Source organism: Struthio camelus, chromosome 6, assembly GCF_040807025.1.
Source record: "Struthio camelus isolate bStrCam1 chromosome 6, bStrCam1.hap1, whole genome shotgun sequence".
NCBI lineage: Eukaryota > Metazoa > Chordata > Aves > Struthioniformes > Struthionidae > Struthio > Struthio camelus.
Genome location: NC_090947.1, coordinates 46,619,947 through 46,639,879, shown reverse-complemented (window position 1 = coordinate 46,639,879; position 19,933 = coordinate 46,619,947). Strand labels below are relative to the sequence as shown.

General features: G+C 37.7%; 1 protein-coding gene and 1 long non-coding RNA gene across 35 annotated transcripts in view; one reads left to right on the top strand and one right to left on the bottom strand.

The window, feature by feature from the left end:
* BAZ2B (bromodomain adjacent to zinc finger domain 2B) overlaps window positions 1–16,592 on the top strand; it is a 158,820-nt gene extending 142,228 nt beyond the window's left edge. For 23 of the 34 annotated variants that reach the window (XM_068949519.1, XM_068949534.1, XM_068949532.1 and 20 more), the window contains 12 exons: window positions 496–558; window positions 1,809–1,953; window positions 4,628–5,292; window positions 5,834–6,110; window positions 6,279–6,434; window positions 6,889–7,049; window positions 8,004–8,314; window positions 8,702–8,837; window positions 11,110–11,256; window positions 12,525–12,790; window positions 13,578–13,721; window positions 15,119–16,592. In XM_068949519.1, the coding sequence (XP_068805620.1) occupies window positions 496–558; window positions 1,809–1,953; window positions 4,628–5,292; window positions 5,834–6,110; window positions 6,279–6,434; window positions 6,889–7,049; window positions 8,004–8,314; window positions 8,702–8,837; window positions 11,110–11,256; window positions 12,525–12,790; window positions 13,578–13,721; window positions 15,119–15,272 (2,625 nt within the window). In that variant the 3' untranslated portion in view covers window positions 15,273–16,592. Of the gene's footprint in view, window positions 1–495; window positions 559–1,808; window positions 1,954–4,627; window positions 5,293–5,833; window positions 6,111–6,278; window positions 6,435–6,888; window positions 7,050–8,003; window positions 8,315–8,701; window positions 8,838–11,109; window positions 11,257–12,524; window positions 12,791–13,577; window positions 13,722–15,118 lie in introns of those variants that run through there. The other 11 variants (XM_068949517.1, XM_068949515.1, XM_068949511.1 and 8 more) reach the window with 6 other exon arrangements.
* Window positions 16,593–19,854, bottom strand: LOC104138764 (uncharacterized). The gene is made up of 2 exons (XR_692982.2): window positions 19,402–19,854; window positions 16,593–17,376 (listed from the first exon to the last, which is right to left on the bottom strand). It is a non-coding gene; the product is annotated as an uncharacterized lncRNA (long non-coding RNA).
* Window positions 19,855–19,933: the final 79 nt, after the last annotated feature.

Below are 19,933 nucleotides of genomic sequence, written 5' to 3'. Positions count from 1 at the left end.
TGCTCTCTGACCAAAGACTGATCGATAAGATTGTGACAGATTCCATTATTTGATTTATGAAAATCATTAGAAACAAACTTGAATATCCAAAAACTACATAGAAACTAAGATTAAATGATATTGTTTTAAGTTTCATCTGCAAGCTCAATTATTTCTTCTGGTAAAAGAATGTTTTCAACAAAATCAGCTGGCTGCCTGCTGCTCTCCTACATATGTATCTGGGATGCTGTGAAAAGATTCAAGATAAATTTTTTTTTTCTAATTAAACATGTTCAACAAGCAAAAAATCTGCTTTACGTTTTACCCTTAGACATATGTACGCAATGTTTGCTTAAATATATGAATTCTAGATAGTAGATAGCCTCATAGAATTTTCCTCTCTGATTTGACACCTCATTTTCTGTTACATCTTTTTCTAATGCAATATTAGTAAGATGCTGTAGTATGGTGTTATCCTGAAGTAAATTTGCCTGACAGTGTACTTGGTGATTATAGGATGATGGAGACCAGACAGCAAGTGTTGAAGAACTGGAGAAACAGATTGAAAAACTGACCAAGGTGAGACATTTCCCTCTATTTTTAGTTATAATACAAATTTGATTGCTAGATGCTGTCAGTTAGAATGTAGTACATTAATTTCCAGTGATCCCTCTTAAGATAAATTGAAAACAGGATGAACTTTCATTTAATGAAAGCATGAAATGATGCTAATCTTTATGACATCTAAATTGTGAGTTTAAGCCAAGGAATGTGTTTGTTGCAGTAGTGGTTTGGACTCAAAAGGCAATTTGAGTCAAGTAATATTTTAACACATCTCCCCAAGAAAACCTGATATCATTGTTATTATCCAGACCTAGTTGTTACATTTCTGTTTGTTGGTCTTAGAAAATGATAATTAAACTTTTTATATAAGAAGCAATGGGATGTTCACTGTGCAAATACGATTGCAGTTGTCCATTCCCTCCTACAAGTGGCTAATGTTTGCAACTGCGGTTCCAGCCAATACAGAGAGAACTATCTGTGCTTCGTATTTTAAGGGGAGTGACAGGATGTCATTAGTAAGAGAAACAATAGATTAAAAAAGATAGAATGGTGTAGGCTGGGCTACAGTATGACCCATGTTTTTAGTAACTCGTTTAATCTGTGTATTAGAAAATTCATCATTTCAGACTTTGCCTCCTGGTTTCACTTTCACTCCAAGAAAGCTAGCAGTCCAGAGTGACACCTGGCTTCCAACAGTGCCGATTTAGCAGGAAAAAGAAATAAAATGCCTTTTAGACTCCCCTCAGAGAGCGATTTGTGTTTGAAAACAGAATTTAATTTCAAACATTACTGTTCTCATCTTTTTCTGAACCGGTTGAAATATCTCATTAGTTTCCCATCAGAAGCTACAGTATCTCGCACTGTTTGGCTGTCCGCGCTGCTCTGGGTACCATTTGTTGTACACAGAGCAGTTGTTGTAATTGATGAGATTTCAGCTGCTCTTGTTCGGTGAAGTCACTGAGCCGGTTGTTCTCTGAGAGTCAATGTTAACGAGACAGGTCCTACCACTGCAAAATGCGTCCTTGAAGCAAAGCTAATAAATCAAGAAGTGATTGAATTGATTATTTAAAGCCAGCTGTCTAAGTAAAACCATCAGTTCTGAGTAAAATATCACATAACACACGGGAAAAAAAAATCTTTGGTAAAAGAGCTTGCTCATGTGATCCTATGACTTCTGTTCAGTGTGGCAGCAAGGAGATATTTTCTGTTATAATGACTGGATTTTTTTCCCACTGAATTACAGTACTTTTTCTTTTCTAAAACAGCAACAATGCCAGTACAGAAAGAAGTTATTTGAAGCTTCACATTGTTTACGTTCAATGATGTTTGGTCAAGATCGTTACAGGCGCCGGTATTGGATTCTGCCCCAGTGTGGTGGTATTTTTGTGGAAGGAATGGAAAGTGGTGAAGGTAAGAGGAATAGCGTCATACCACAGCGTACTGTCAGGCCCTGTTGGCTATAATTTTGGGTCAAGGACTCCAGGCTTTACAAACTTCGGCCAAAGGGCAAATAAGGTAACCTTCAGAAAACGTAACTGTTGATACGGTGCCCTCTGATAATGTCCTTCTGATTGTGAGAGTGTTGATTTCTCTTTTGAAGTGCGAATTATTTTGCAAGTTTAGAGTTACTGTATTTCCATATGGTATGCCTTTTCACATTTGTATATAGGTGATATTTTTTACTTTTTCTGAACTATTTCTCGTTTCCCTGTGGCAGTAAACTCTGCATATGGAAACTAGGATGACCATAGAATATATGAAAATACATTGATTTTCGTCTTATCCACAGAGTATTCTGTGCTTGAAGATTTGAAATATGTGTCTGAAACAGAAAGTGAAAATTATTTTTTCACGGTGAAGTACTGTGTTTTCTCATCAGTAATATGATTTAGTCTCTGTATTTTCCTCAGTAATTGTTCTTTCAACCCAGCAAATACTATTTTTGTTAAAATTTATATATTTTTGTTAGTTTTCTGGTTACGTACCGATCGTGATTGAGTTTTCTCACGCTTTATTGGACGGAGGCAGAGAATCTATTTAATCTGACATATTTTGTGGATATTAGAATTTTTAAATATGAACCTTCCTTTTGGTCACAGAACAAATCCTCTCCGATTCTGATTTGAATGGAGCCAAAACTCATTACTCTCGTAAAGTTTTTTTTCCAAAGATGACAAAAATCTCCCTGAAATATGTGATCTCAAGAGAATTGCACCATTCCAGAGAGATACTTAATTAAAATAACTAAAACATTACAGCACTGTGTGAAATCTGAGCACTGTTTTGGCCTCAAAAATAAGCCGTAAAACTTGTCTGACAAATCTAATCCTGATCTTCAAGTTACCTTTTTGTAATGGGTAGCCTGAAGGAATTGTTCTTCGATGTCTCCTCTCCTGCATTTATTTTATGATCTATGTTCGGACCTGGTTTGTACACGAATACCTGGATAGAGAAGGTAAACTGTCAAATGCTGCAGCGCTTGCATGCTTATTGTGCACTATATAGTAAAATGTATTTAGTATATTTTAAGGAAGTGAATCGCCAAACGCTTCAGAAGTTATGCACAGATAGAACCATTGAAACACAACTACTTGTCTGAAGATAGTTGAAAAACATACACAGAAATTTTAGCCATGACCTTGAGGACAACCCCCTATTTTTATACAGATGTAGCCTTAATGAAAATTTCATCTTCCCGAAGAGCAAGCTGTACGTGGCTTTTAAGCTCCCAGTTACTCCCTCTTCCCCTAGCTCTTAGTTTGCCCTGGTCCAGTAAACTAGTCTGTAGTTTATTCATTTCTCATTCCTTTATCTAAGCGTTTGAAGCTTAAAGCACAAACTTTTGAATGATATGTCCAGTTAAAAAATACTCCTCCTTCCCTCTTTGTGTAGTCATTTCGGTTCTTATGCTGACATTCAAATTGTTTACACCTTGAAATACACCATAACTGTGGGCACATTTTGATTTTTTCGCTGCGGAGATACTGCTTTATTTAATTAGTTATGGTTGTAGAAAATACAGTTTTCCAGAAGGAGCAAGCGAACTTTTGTGGCTGTTCTAGCCATAAACCACAAAGAGAATCCTTATTTATTTGCAATTGCAGTATCTGCTGTAAATAAAGAAAGAAGCCGTGATACTGGATGTTCTACCGCCTCTCCCTTTTTCTGCCATTTTCCCCTCCTTTTTTCCATTTTAAGACTCTTAGAGTAAGTCCTCGCATCACAGTAAGGGTGGGAGAGAGATGGCTGGAGAAAGACTCCCAGAGCAAAGAGCACAGAAAAGTGGTTTTCTTATTCATAACAGATAGGTCTTTAACACCTATTTGAAGAAACTGGCCTTTGCTATGAACTGCTTTTGAATTTTAAATTGCTTTAGGCATTAGACTTTTGAATAACAACTGTTTGCTTAGCTGTCTGTAGAGTCCCGGTCATCTTGTTGTGTAGGCGGCTGAAACACCTTTACACCGTCAAGATTTTTGACTTTAAGGTTCACAGTCTAAATTGTTAATGACTTTTACTGAAAAAAGAAATATTTTTAAGGTTATGTTTTAATGTTTGGCGCATGTTTGATTTCACAATGGGATTTTTGGTCCTCCTGTTGGTGGTTGGCTGAGTTTGATGAAGTGGCCTTTAGCAAACATAAATGTCAAGGGTATTAGTGTCATAGTCTATTGATATAAACATACGGGGTTTTTTTTATAATGCTGTGCTCAGTGGTGAATTTTGCAAGAAGAAAGCTGGCAAAAATGTGTCCTTCCCAAAGAATTTACACTGGCAAACGGCTTCAGACGTGCCTGAATCTAAAGGGAGAATCCTGTAGCAAAGTTAAATACGTTGAGGTTATTTTTCTTCCAGGTGTTTAGCAGAACTTAAATCTGTATGTGCATTGATGTTTGCTTCCTTTTACAAAGTATTCTGTAAAGTGAGAAATGATTTCATGGGGGGGGGGGGGAAGAAAAAAGACACTGTGATCTAGTATGCACGGAGGCAAAAAATGGAGTTACTGCTTATATAATTAAGAGGATTAAAATGGCCTAAATTAGTTGGCCTGTTATGTTTCATTTACAGTTTTTACGTTTTGTAGGTCTAGAAGAAATTGCAAAAGAAAAAGAGAAGTTAAAAAAAGCAGAAAGCATACATATCAAGGAAGAGATATTTGAGAACTCAGAAGAAAAATTACACTGTTTAAGTACAACTCACTGTGAGCAAAAAGAGCTGAAGGAAAAGGACAACACTAATTTGTTTTTACAAAAGCCTGGGTCTTTTTCAAAACTAAGCAAACTGTTAGAGGTAGCAAAAATGCCACCTGAATCTGACGTTATGTCCCAAAAATCTAACGGCGGTGCAGCAAACGGCTGCACATTGTCTTATCAAAGTAACTCCAAAAACGCTCTTTGCAGCCTTCAGCCCACGGTTTCGCAAAGCAGCACCGAGAAGCCTGATTCTAGTAATCTTTTTGGTCCTATTGCAAGTGGGCCAGGAAAGTTTTACAGTTCTCCACTAATTCCAAGTGATCAGCTGTTAAAGACTCTCACTGAAAAGAGCAGGCAGTGGTTCAGCCTGTTACCGAGAGTCCCCTGTGATGACATGTCAGTCACCCACACGGATACACCAGCTACCGCAACCTCCCTAATGCCTCAGCCGCATCCGCCCTCGAAATCGCCGTCCCCTGTTCCCTCCCCTCTTCTGGGAGCGACCTCTCAACAGAGTCCAATGGGATTAAGTCCTTTTGCATTGTCACCGCTCCCAGTAAGTAAATAATTTCATTTTGAATAGTCTGAATTTGCCATGCTTATTTAGGCAGAATTCTTGTTGATCCCAGTTATTTCACAAAAATGCTGTCATTACATCTTTGTTTCTTTTATTTTTTCTCGTTTTGGAGGTTAATAAACAGTTTTGTCTTACAAACACTTTTATGGTACTGGAAGCTGTTTAATTAAAAGATAGGTAAATTCCGAAGTAAATCGATGTTTTGTACGCGCATTTTGGTAATGTGATTGGGCTTATAGGGGTTGACCGCTGTCATTAAATGAAAAACAGATGAATAAATAGAAACTAATTTTCAGAAATATGACCCCTTTAAAAACTATTCTTCCTTAAGCATTCACAGGGCCCTAGTAAGGACTATTACATGTTTGTGTTGGATTAGTTTTCTTTAAACTAGTCCAAGAACTGAGTAAAGGCCTCCTTTATGTCTTGATTGTGCTTTTAAAAATAGCATCTCCTAATCATAATTCAGGTAGGACTCAATAATAGTAGTTGTGACTGTAAAAAAATATTTTCTGTGTAGCAGATGAAGACTGGATTACCTATCATGGGACTTCAGTTCTGTGGATGGCCTACAGGAGTTCTTACTTCAAACGTTCCATTTTCATCTCCTTTACCTGCTCTTGGATCGGGTTTGGCATTGTCAGAAGGGAACGGTAATTCGTTCCTGGCACCCAGCGTTCCTACAAGTAAAAGCGAATCACCAGCACTACAGACTGAAAGAATAGCTTCTGCTCCCTCTACAGCGGTTGAAGTAGCCAAGCCAGTAGATTATCCTAACCCCAAACCCATACCAGAAGGTAAGTATGAGACAACAATAAGCTGGAACTGTCTGATAGATAATTTGCTCCAGTGCCACTGTACTCTTCCAGTTTATTTTTGCATAATATGTCTATTTGATTTGTCCAATCTGATTGTGATCGCATTAAAAGTGTCCGTAAAGAATTTACATGCCTGTCTTGATTTAGAAATGCAGTATGGATGGTGGAGGATTACTGATCCCGAGGACCTAAAATCTTTGCTTAAAGTGCTGCATCTCAGGGGAATAAGAGAAAAGGCCTTACAAAAGCAAATACAGAAACACATGGATTATATCACTCTGGCCTGCATCAAAAATAAGGATGGTATGTAATTGGCGTTTATGCTATACGTGGTGGTTGGGCATAAGAAGACTGACATAGATGGGTCTGGAACGTATTTATGCGCAGGGTTAGAGTATCAGCCAGAGAGAAAAGGTAAGGTTCTCACTGCCTGTAGATTGCCTTTTCACCAGCCTCGTTCTGGAAGGTTACAGGGCTGAGGAAGTCCCGTGTGTAATGTAAATTGCTCTAGGGGCCTGACTAAATTTTAGTAACCTTTTCAAGCTCTTTCTGTCTCCATAACACTACAGCTCAGCCTTCCCTTCCTCTTCCTGCCTTTAAATTGCAAGCTTGAAAACCGACAGAATTTAGTACGTGTATTGGTATCTTTTATAGCAGTTCTTCAACATTTGATGGGAGTTACAGGTAAATCAGCTTGAATTTACTCAGAGAAGTTGTAATACTAATTAAAATAATAAAATATGATTCTCAAATACAGTTGCAATTATTGATATAAATGAAAATGAAGATAACCAGGTAACTCGAGATGTTGTTGAAAACTGGTCAGTAGAAGAACAAGCAATGGAGATGGATCTTGGTATTCTTCAGCAGGTGGAAGATCTAGAGAGGAGAGTTGCATCAGCTAGTTTGCAAGTTAAGGTAAAACCAACTTTAAGTAAAATCTCTCTTTACAATGACATTACTAAAGTGGTGAGAATTTGAAGTAGATAGTAGCAGTCCTTTTGCTGTTGATAAGTGCCTTCTCATTCATCTCTAATGGTCTGCAAATAAAACAAATCCACTGCAGCAGTGTCACAGATACTTGTGTTTCAGACATAAAAGGAGCAGTAGATAAGCATTATTTTATTTCAGTTGCATCGCTGAATGAAGACGATGCTCGGAGTGGCAGACCGGGAAGAGCGTTCTTTTATAGCATGCAACGCCATACGTGTTTTGTTAACTCTTTTTTCCATGCAGAGTTTTCCCTGCATGGACCACTTAGTTATCATGCTTTGTGCTGCAGTTCTGTATGTTGTGGGTTTCTGCTGCTGTTGGTGCTTTTAGAAAAGCCTATGAGCTCATCATACTTCTTTGCCTGAGTATTGTAGAATTGTGGAGAAAATGTGATATACTCGTTTGTGAGCATGAAAGAGTTAAGAAATTTAATGCCTGTTACCACAACCTGAGGCTTTCCCAAGGTGAATGTAGGATCAGCTTCTACATGTTTGGTTATAGTATAGATGTAGTATTTGGGCAGTTGTACATTCTAGGGGTGGATGTTATTTCTGTGCGGTTGATGCTGTCTCCTGAAGTTTAGGACGTGGTCCCAGCCAGCCTGTAGGACAGATGGATCTGTTCTGACATTTTGACTGACAGAACAGAATGCCTCAGAAGGAGATAAGAGTGCAGACTGTTCCGTAGGTCCTTTCAGAAAGTCTGGTAATGCTTTGATTAATGGCTTTAGTTCTCTAGCTATTTTGGGAAGAGTGTCTACAGATACACTGGAAGCAGCGCTTCCATTGTTTAGTGTGATTCCATGAAAGGGCTCCTCTGTTTACACGCCGAGTAAGTTAACAGCAACCAATAAATGTGCAAACCTTTCTATTAACATAGGGCTGGCTGTGTCCTGAACCTGCATCGGAGAGAGAAGACTTGGTATATTGTGAACATAAGTCAATTAGTAGATTGCACAAGAAGCACGATGGAGATTCCGCTGGAGGCGGAGAAGGCAGTGCCAGCTCTCTAGAGCGGAAGAGTGACAACCCTCTAGATATAGCTGTAACCAGGCTTGCTGACTTGGAGCGGAACATAGAGCGAAGGTATCTGAAGAGCCCCTTAAGTACCACCATTCAGATCAAACTGGATAATGTGGGCACAGTTACTGTCCCTGCTCCTGCACCATCCATTAGTGGTGATGGTGACGGGTAGGTTATTGAGATTAACTTGAAAAATTATTGTGCTTCTTTGCTAATTGGAGCCTATTTTCTATTGCCTGTTATCTATGTACCTTCTTGTATGTCTGTGGTCCGTATGGATCATGTTATTCTGCATGGTGCTTTGTAAAGATATTTTTTTTGTTATGTTTGTTGATAATCTTGCAAAGTTATCTTACATTTAACTGGTTGTGACTAAGCTTTGAGGCACGTAGCCACAGTCTGTGCACTACATCAAATTTAGTTGCTTAAACCTTAAACTTATTGGCTGTGTACGTTTTGTCATTGCTTGGCTTTCAATGTTACAATGATTGTTCCACGTTTAAACATCAGCAATCACGGATGTGACCTACTTAATTTCTCTGTATTTCAATGCAGAAGTGAAGAGGATATTGCTCCAGGGCTAAGGGTATGGAGAAGGGCATTATCAGAAGCGCGCAGTGCTGCACAGGTAGCTCTGTGCATCCAGCAGTTACAGAAATCAATAGCATGGGAAAAATCTATTATGAAAGTTGTAAGTGTTTTTCATTTAAAAAAAAATACTATAAATTAATTTGCTGTATTCTGTTTCCCCGCTGTAAGCACTTAAAGATACCCTGATTAATGTTTTTATTACTGCCTGTAAAACATAATACAGTTAAACTGTACTTTGTGCATAGATTACTGTAAACCTAATGGAAAAGATTATCCCCTTCGTGCCAAATTCAGTATCAAGAAATTTCTGAGATGAAAAGCCCTTGTAACTGGTTGCTTTATTTAAGATGGTGATTACTCTTCGTAATTAACGTTTAGGTAAGAAAGAGGCGTTTCTGACTCCATCTGATGGAAGATACTCTATCTGATGGAATATTTCTGATCTCATCCGTGACATGAGCTTTATGGAGATTCAGCATCACATAGTCTAATTAAGGACTTCATTTTTCAGAAAGTTGAGATGCTCCAAATGTGTGTGTGGCTTCTTTGCATGCACACTTTTCACACCTGCACATGCAAATTGGGCAAGTGTGTAAGCCGATACGCTGAACTATTTGTTTCCTTGTACATATGCCCACTTAACAAATACACTTGTGTTAACTGCATACACAAAGAAGGCATGCAAAATGCATGTGTCAACATTTGCATGGACTTTTGAACCTCAGATTTCTGAAAATAGAAGCTGGAACGCTGCTACAGTAGTGATAGGAAGAACTTTCGTAATTAAAGCAGTTAATGTGAAAAGGTCTTTCTCTAGTTGTTGAACTACTGCTGCTAAAATTGACCTCAAATTGCTTTATGATCAGTTAGCTTTATGATGTGATTTGGTACTGCCAGTGCTATGTGCTGGTGCTGGCAAAAGTGATTTTTTTAAATTATTTTTTTCCTCCTGTTCTGTATAGAATATATCTATATTTACCTATCTATAGCTCTCTATATATGTCCATCCTTTATACAGATAATGGATAATTTAGATAAAAACTGTAGATTAAGGCTGTATCTTTAGAACAAAGGGTTTATAAATTTAGTAGGAGCAGCTGAAAGGGCATGTAAATGTAATTTGCAAGATATGTTTTTTTCTGGATACCAAATTACATACTTCACAAATTGCCTGAAATGTTTTATGCATTGAATTACACGATAGACATTGGTATATGGTGAAAACATGTGGGGATCTTTACATTCCTGAAAAAGAAGTCCAGATATAGAAGAATATCAGAGTCACAGTGTGTAAGAAAATTGATTCTACATTAGATATTTTTAGGCTAGTAAGAGTTTTAGGAAGTGCTAGTATCATACTTGGTCAGCCACAGTGATTTCCTGCTGTGCTGTGGATGAGATCCTTGCTGCTTATTATATGAAAACATTGTAGTAATTTGAAATGCAAATTATTTGTATTAATTAAATAACTCACATGTGTAGTAATTAAAAAAGACGACAGATTTCAGGCAACTGTACCAACAGACCTTACTGATGCTGAACCACCTTTACAGCACTTCTTTTTCTACAGCCGCCTTTAATAGTTACTTTTAAATTTGCCTTTTCTGGTTGATTTCAGTGTTTCTAAGCACATGCAAACTTACAGTACTTGCAAATCCTTTTAGGGACGTTGAAATTAACTGTTTCGAAATTCTTAAAATGACGAACTACCAGTAACTAGCTGTAGCCGACTTTTGACAGCGCGCAAGAGCAGTTCTAATCGGTGTTCTTTGCGCACCGACAATGAATGTCGTCTTGTTGACCGAAAGCATTAAGTGAGAGTAACTGTAGGGGCTTATTCGCCTCCTAAAGGCTATCAAATTTGGCAGTGTTATACTATAGAGGAAGTGATTTCCAGAGCAAGGGTAATCTCTAAGGTTGCTGGTCCTACGCACGCAACCCTGAGGGCAGACGTTTTTGACCAGTTGTGGTTTCTGCCATGGGCATAAATGAAGAAAAAATCCCTGAGATAGTATGTGTGCTCCAAGTGATTTTGGCTGTGAGATACCTTCACCTGCCATGGACATTAATCACATATAAAAGGTGTTTGTAGTTTTGTATGCTATAGGACACCAATCTTAAAATGAATTGCTTTTCAGATGTGTTAACGTTTAGCCCTGAGATTAGTTCCTCACTTACTGCAGGTATTCTGTTACATCGCTAGACTCCGAATGAAAGGGAAATAATTTTCTAAGTGGTTTTGTGTTTGGAGAGGAGGTATATTTTTTATATATATATATATATATATATATATATATATAAATATATATAAATTTATGTACAGTGTTTCAAAGTTCAAAAATTGAATTAAAGCAATTTTTCATGTATTATAGTACTGCCAAATTTGTCGAAAGGGAGATAATGAGGAACTGCTGCTGCTTTGTGATGGTTGTGATAAAGGCTGTCATACGTACTGCCACAGACCCAAGATCACTACTATTCCAGATGGTGACTGGTTTTGTCCTGCCTGCATAGCAAAGGTAATACTAATATTAAAGGTGAAGTTACGTGTATTGGCCTTTTTGTACATGCTGGAGTTTGGGATCTCCCAGCACTTTTTAAAACCATAAGAATGATCTGTATGTTTATGGTGGACTGCCATTAAATAACAGGAGGTGAGTAGTGCTTTTTTGTTTCGTTTTTAATAACTTGGACTCTCATGGTAAGTAAAAGCTACAATTTAGTTTGTCTTAAACTGTAATTTTTCATGTAAATAGGTACAGAATTCTCTTGCTGATTCAATATCATAACTCCGTATTTCTCTCTTTAGGAATATTTTTCCGCATTCATCTTTAGAACTTTATTGTCATAAATGTTGACCAATGTTTTAGGTAGTGTTTAAAAACAAATACGGGGTAAAAATAGTGTTAGTATCATTTCTTTCATTTTGTACAGCATATCTTACTGTTGCCTTTTTTTTTTTTTTTAATAGATCTCAGTAGATTTGAGAGAAAAAAAGACTGTGTATGTCTCCTATTACTCATAACCATTTTCAGTTGAGACATTTGTATAACAAGTGTGACTGTCTTTTGCTTGGGTAGTTTTGAAATCCCCAAATAATAGCTTTCTATCTATTTCTTTTAGCACATTGGTCCACATTAAAAACTGACATTGCTGTCAGGAACTGTTAATGTTTTCATCTTACGTGTACTCTTTCTTAGTTTAATTTAATTGTTGTTAAATACCTTTGTATTAGATTAAATACTTTTCCTCCTTTCCATTTGGTTTATGCCTTCTTCAAATTTTCATGCTCCTTTTATGTTCTCTAGTTATCTTGAAGTCAAGGTATTTGTATCTTTCATATCTAGCTTTTAATCTTTAAACTAATGATCCCTCTACTCCCCTGACTTTAAAAAAAAAAAAATCCATTTTTCCATATCTTGAAAATAATTTGGTTGTTAGAAAATGAATGTATTATTGCATCTGTGGTTACATCGATCTTTTAGGAGTGGACAACTACTTTGCCTAAAAATAGGCCAGCCTGTTTTAATCCAAGGTACTACCCGTTTGAAAGTCAGGTGCTTATATACTGTCACAAACTGGAAACCTACATCACTAGTCATGTGGATGTTTAATCCTTGCTTGCCTTTAGAGAGCAACAGGAAGTAAGTAATCTCAGTCATTAAACATCTCAATTGTTTTGGTGCTTCCATTCATCTGATCTTCATGGGTTTTATGCTATGGTTCAGTAACACAGAGGTTACTGTAATTTCTTCGTTATTGCTTATTTCAGTTCTCTCTGTTGTAGGCAAGCGGTCAGACTCTAAAGGTGAAAAAACTTCAAATCAAAGGGAAAAAAAGTAATGAACAAAAGAGAGGCAGGAAATTATCTTTAGTGGGAGATACAGAGGATGAAGACTCTGCAACTACAAGCGGCTTCTTAAAAAGAGGCAAAATGGACCCTAAAAAAAGAAAAATGGATGAAAACGTCTCTGTAAGCCAACTAAAGCAAGAAAATGTCACTCCTATTAAGAAACCTAAAAGAGATGACTCCAAGGACCTGACTATTTGCAGGTACGATCTGCTTGTTTGTAGAGCAACAAATTCTAAACTTGGGTAAACCTTGTTGAAACAAGTAGTGCCTAATTCTTCTTGTCTGTGTTTTTTGGGAAAGAGAGGTCACAAGAACCCTGTTCCCTATCATGTATTCACACAGCAGTTCACGATGATTTCACTGTAGATACTAAGGATTTAACATTTGGCAGTGAAGCACAAGAGGAGAGTGTATTTCTGGATAGCATGTGGTCTGTGACATCTCCTACTCCTCCGTGCACTTCCACAAGTTGGAAGACCCTGAGAGAGAGCTGCTGACAGCTTCCTAAAATGTCTCGGAATTGACTGTCTTCCATGTCCAAAGGGCGTTGTTGCATCGCAGAGGAAGAGACGGTGGTAGGGATGCATCTTCTCTTGTTGCGCTGCTGGTGAGCCGGAGTGACACAGTTTAACCTGGTCACAGTTTTTGGGAACCTAGTATTAGCACCCATTTTACTAGCAGCCATCAACGGATTATGTTGAGGATCAAAGTATGGAAGATGCAAAAGTGTTTTCTCTTTCAGAATGTTAAAAACGATAACTAAAATTTCGTTTCTTAAATAGGTGGCTTGGAGAGAACTAAATGCTATTTTGAATGCTCAGTTAAGATGTCTGGCATTGTTTTGAGCTTTGCACAGGACAGAATACAGGACTGTGCCTTTATAAAGTGAACAGATTGACAGAACTGGGTGAATTTATGTAACAGGACCGGCCTTTGTGAATATGTGAACAGCTTTAAAATACTCATTTAAAACCTTATTTTATTCAGCATGATCCTCTCAGAATTGGAAACTCATGAAGATGCATGGCCTTTCTTACTTCCTGTAAACTTGAAACTTGTTCCTGGTTATAAGAAAGTTATTAAAAAACCTATGGACTTTTCCACCATTAGAGACAAGCTAAGTAGTGGACAGTAAGTAAACCCACTGTAAATTTTAATGTACATTTAAAAATCTTTTTTAAACGTACTGCAAACATTTACAAGGCTATATATCAACTTGAAAAATCAGTATTTTCTTTTAATTAGTTAAAAGGTGTTTTGGTCTTCTGTCTGTTCTGGCACTTCTCTGATAACTTGTGGTCAAAATAAAAAATCGTAACTTTATAATTTTTTTCTCTTTGCCATACCTAAGTGAAAGAGCATGTCGGGTGGGGAACCTGTGGAACTGGCTGACTTCTGTTGAAAAATAATAAAACTTCCAGGTCAAATGTACAAAACCAAAGGGAATTTTTTTTTTTTCTTTTTTCATTGAGGCATCTTAGTATGGTTACTTGTAAGTAAAAACTGTGTGTATGAGTTTTAAGCTAATGGAATCCCTTTAAGTAATGTTGTAGCTATGGAGTGAATTAGTATCCCTTCTGTGGGAAACTAGAAAACATTCCAGTAATGGAGGTTAGTCATTTTATAGTCCTGGAATAAAAGGAATTAGATTGCACAACAAAAAGGGGAAAAAAAAAATTATTCCTATACAAATTTTATGTAAGGAATCTCAGTTCTGTTCCACTATCACATCCCTCCTTGTTGCATCCCTCTGTACTCTGATGACTCCCCCCCCACCAAAGAAAATTTTGTTATCCATTTAAAAAAAAAAAAAAAAGATGGACCAGCGCGAGCATCCATCAGTTCCAACCAAACCAGTTTCCTAGGACGGTACAAAGGACTTTTTCACCTCTTGAGGCTTTTTCTCCCATGAGCTTGAGATTTAAATGCTGCAGGCATGCTCATTGATATCTGTAGACTTCTGCCTTTTACTGGCTTTTTAATAATTTCTGTGAATATTTGATCACTATTTGGGCCTTGTATGTTCAGGATAAGAAAGATTAGCAAAGAAAGTGTTACAGGATTGATCATGGCAGCCTTTTGTATATCTGATTGTGCCTCTTTGAGGTAAGTGTGAGTGTACTGAACACTTGTTTGGAAAGGACTTGAGCCCAAGAAGAGAGGAATAAATGGAATATTCCCATAGCATTTTAACTAGAAAATTGTTGACAGGGGAAAGTTAATTAAAAAATAGTTTGTTTCTCAATACAGGCTTGAAATTCTCCCTTACAAAGTTTTTGATGCAAATAACAAATACAACGATGAGAGGGTTATTACTTACACTGATGTTCATTTTCTTGGAAATGTTTAAATTAGAAATGTCAAAAGTGTAAAAAAAAAAAAAAAAAAGATGCAGAGCGTTCATTGAATAGTCTGTGGTTAGTGGTAAATGCATTGGTTGTTTGTAGAGTTGTTTTTGTTACAGTTAAAATATTTTTCCCCTTTGATTCCCAGTCTTCCCAAAATAATTTACTTTTTTCTTCTTTCAGGTACCCGAATCTTGAAGCGTTTTCGCTAGATGTCAGGCTTGTTTTTGACAACTGTGAAACCTTTAATGAAGATGATTCTGACATAGGCAGGGCTGGCCACAACATGAGGAAATATTTTGAAAAAAAATGGACAGAGATTTTCAAAGTGAGCTGAAGTTATCAGAATCCATTTTTTTTCTCTAAATGAGGACTGATGAGACCAGCAATGTGAACTGTATTTACACAAAAGTGCAAGGCACGTGCATAACTAATGACTGTTTTTTTTGGTTATTTTTTCTTAAAAGATATCACGGAAGAGTGATACTCGTTCTAAAGGCTTCACTCTTACAGCAACCATGGCCCCTTGGTTATTGGTTTGTTTGTTTTATCAAACTAATTTAGGTAGAACAGGGAAGTACACCCAAAGAATTTCAAAGAAAGGGGTGTTATAGTGCAATAGCAATTTAAAATATATCAAAACGCACTGAATATTCAACCACCAGAGCTCTACTCGGGGAAATGGTTCTCTTTTCCCTTTCAATAAATATCTATTTTTCATTTTTTTACTTTGTAGTTTATTTTTTAGTGAATGTATTTAATTTTATGAATTATTTATGATTATACAGCATCCAGAATCTTCGTTTTCTGTGAAAAGGAAGAATTAGAAAATTGCTTTAAATCTTGAAAATACAACAAGGAATGTTTTAAAATATAAAACAAAGCCAAGTAAAACTGTTTACACTGATGTGCTGTGAAGGCACTAAAAATTAAACTTTACTGTAGAGTTACAAGTACATTTATATATATGTTGCTGCATCACTTGTGTAGTTAAATTGTATTTCAAGACAGTGAAGAAAAATTGAGACATATGTATATAATGTTCATTATTGTTTATATTAAGTCTTGTTTTAAATATGTATGATGTGTACATATTGTTTGCAGACATTATTGTTTATGCCTTAGGAGGACGGTAGCATTTTATTTTAGTCTTAAGGTAATTATAGCTATATGGCTTGTACAGTAATTATCCTCTACCAACACTGTGGAGTCTCCTTAATCTTGGTAGTGCCTGCCTTTAAAACAGGGTGTAGGGGATATTAGTTTTCCATTTTTCTATTTTGTTATATAATTTCAAGCCACCAAGGCCTCAAATTCAAGTATAATCATTTGTATCCATGTGGAATAAAATTGTGACGATTTCCTAAGAACACAATATTTTTTCATAGAAACATTTCCCTCCATTTGCCTTGCCACAGAAATAACAAAAAAGACATTTGTAACCACTGTGTTTTATCTACTGTGTGTTGTGGTGGCCTGTTGGGGCAGATAGATCAGACTTTTTTTTTTTTTTTGTACTAATGTAAGAGTACTTGAAGTTTTATTTAAAAAAAATGTTGTGGAGAGGTAGCATTCTTTTTCTTTTCTTTTTTTAGGAGTGTTATTTTTCACTAGTGTGTGTGGCACGGATACAATAAAAAAACTGTTTTGCAAACCAGTTTTTCTTGGCGATTTTAATACTTCAGATCCCACGTTTACAGGAATATTTTAAATAATATTTTAGGAGTCTTGCATTTAACATAAAGTTCTTATTCTGGCCTTCTAATGGTAACTTGAAGCAATTGCCAGGCAAAACCTATTTGAATGAATGTAAATAACACCTCATGGTGCAACCATTTGGCTGCCTAGTATTTGACCCCTTTCTGGCAGTCCCATTACTTACTCCTGTTACAGCTTGAACGCTCATGATAACGTATATAGATACGTGTAATGTTTTGTGTAACGTTTCTTAAAACCTTTTGACACTTCAAAGCATTCTTTTTTGGATCTTTGGTCTGGAGAAGGGCAAGAGACATAATCCTTACTCTGCAGAAACTAGAACAATTACAGGTGAGTGCTGCAGAGCCGTGCGACCCCAGTGCCTATAGCTCTCTCAGCAAGTAATGCTTATTTTTATTTGCTTGTAAATTAGGCCTGCCGTGTTTGGGTCTTGGAGCCTTGTTTTGTATTCCCCCTTGCCATTATACTCCCTCTCTAGGGGAAGAACGTCTGAGTGTACTACTGTGAGAAGAGGACAGTGCCTTTTTAATGAAATTCTTGTTTCTGTTGCCCTTCCCAAAAGATCTTGTTCAGTATACTACTTTTCTTTGTGAAAGTCCTGTTAGAACTGTTCTCATCCAGAATAAAACACTCGCATACGGGCGACGGGCAGCCCTGCATTCTGCTCTCCGCTCCACCGCTGGCCCATTCATTGCTTTGCTTTTTGTCACCTTTCTGAAAACCTGAATAAAAAAAAGTTTACTGATGTGTTCCAGAGATGTGAAGATTTATCAGTTTTGAACATACAATAGTAGGCTTGTAATACTCTTACGAGTATGTTTAAGTTATTGAGAAAACCATTTATTCGATGCAAAACCACTGTTTTTGTCTCCAGTTCCGTTCTGATTAATACTTTATCCCTATACTAGATCTAATCTAAGTTTTCTAAAAAGTTAGAAGAATATTAGCAGGGATACATAGTTGTATTTCTCAGCTCCTATCCTCATTCAGCTCAACAGCGGGGAAAGTTGAAGAGATTATAGCTACTGCAAGCTGTGACGGTGAGGTAATTTTTCACCCCTCTGAACTTCACATTACCAGTGTGTTGCTTTGCTCACTAGCAGCCACTGTTCTCATTAGTGTTTTGATGAAATTAAATTTACAAGAATTAATTATATAGGAATGGCAAGTCTGAATCATGCAAACGCCATCGTACTGTCTTCATAGAGAACAGCATGGCATGTAAGATGGGATTTCACTGCTACAAAAATATGCTTACTTTTCCTTCTTTTGCTAACCTTATCTCCTGTAAATGTTTCTGCCTGTCTGTTTTCTTAGAGGAAAAGTTCTCTGGTGTGCTCTCTTCCTTTCTGAGCAAAGGGAGCACACCTTCTTAATTTGGAGGATTTCTTGACAAACTTGCAAACCCTTATTTTTAAGTACCATTCATGATGGTCAGTGAAGAACCTTCCGGTTGTGACTGTGGGATCGGTTTTGTCTCTTGGCATCTCTTCAAATAGACTAGATGCTGTACAAGCAGCTGGAAATCAGAAGTAGTAGTCAGCTTGGACAAAACATATCTCATTTAAAAGAGGTCTAAAGCTTTTTCCTAACTCTTTTTATACAATTTCCATTGTTTTCTAACCACAGTTAGGTCACAGGTGCTGCGCAACTAAGAGCGGGCACAGACATCTGAGGGCCTGTTGTTCTTTTGTAACATGCAGAACTATTGGCAATGGGGACTTTGTTTATTATACTTGCATTGTATTTTTCTACATGTTTTAGATTTAACAAACTTGAGAGCTAAAGACGGAAATCGGTAACAAAACAATTATGCTATCTGGGTATGTAACTCTTCTAGAGCTACCAAGATAATTTCAAGGTAAACGAGAAATTTTTATATTTAGTATGTACATTCAGAAAAAAAAATGAACGTGATAACTTTCATTACACAAATTTCTGTTGGCTGAATTGCCCAAACTAACCATCTGTAGTAGAACTGGCTTGATAGTAGCTAAGTTTCTGGGCTTGTTCTGACTCATGTTCTTCTTTTAAAATTAGTGACCTGCAACAATATTTCTCTCAGGCTTAATTCCATTCAGACTTCTATGACGGTTTTCTGATCCAGTATCTCAGATTTAAAAATAAGTTTTCTAGTGTTGCAGGAGAGAGATTTTATTTATTTATTTATTTATTTATGTTTAAGACTGACTCTGTGGAACGTGCTCTGTTTTCAAGTAACCCAACTCTTAAGACTTTTTTTTTTCCTACAGAGGAGCTTATATCTGTCACATTGGGCAGAGGGTGAGATAAACTGCCCCCGTGAATAAAAATTGATTAATTCCCTGCAGGACATTATGCTTTGTTTTAAAACAATGCGCTTTTCCTTCCACAGTGTCTTTTACCAATTTGAAGAGAAGTGAGAACATGCAGTTATGTTACTTTTCCAGCTGGTTTTGATTCACTGCATGATTTTTGGCAAGTCACTGAACCTTTCTTTTGGTTTACTTCTGTGTAATGTACTTTCCACCAGTTTAATGTTTGTGAAGTACTTGGAGATCTTTTTTAAAGCCTTATATGATCATTAAGCACATTTCTTTGGTGTAAAATGCTTTATGTGGACAGTATCTAAAGAGCGTTTATCTAGCTGCCATGTAGGCAGTGAAGGAAATTCTGACAAGAAAATAATGCTAAATTAAAACAGTTAATGATCTCCTTAAAAGCAATTCAGAGGCCAGGAAGGTACCAACAAATGGCATTTCACTTACAGAGCTGATTTCTTAAAGGTGAAGCTGTTGAAGCGGCTGCTGGTTGAACTGGGGTGGCGCAGGGAAGGGCTGCGGCGCCAGCGACGCGCCTCAGGCGGTGGTGTCGCTTCTCCCGCCCCGGAGAGGATGGCAGCGAGGCTGGCGCTCGGTCTGCTCTGGCAGTAACGTCCGCCTCAGTCACGCTCTCCGGTTAAAACAGGGCGAGGTCCGCGAAGAGCGCAGTACTGCCTGCTGGACACGTCACCTGCCGCGAGCAAAGCGCCTTCGTCGTTATTCTCCAACGCGCTGTAACGGGCGTTACCGCCTCACGGTGCCGCGCTTAGCAGGTAGCGTCGCCTCAGCCTTCCCGGCGGCAGAACAAGAGAACGGTCCGGTCGTACCGTGGTCACGCAGCTGCTGCAACGGTCCGCGGCCTCCCGTGCCCTGGGGGCCGCCGCCGCCGCCGAGGGGGGGGGGGGGGGTGGGGGGGGCACGAACCGCCCCCCTGCCGGCGCCGCCCGCCTGGCGCAGCCGCTGCCGCCGGCGGGGGGGG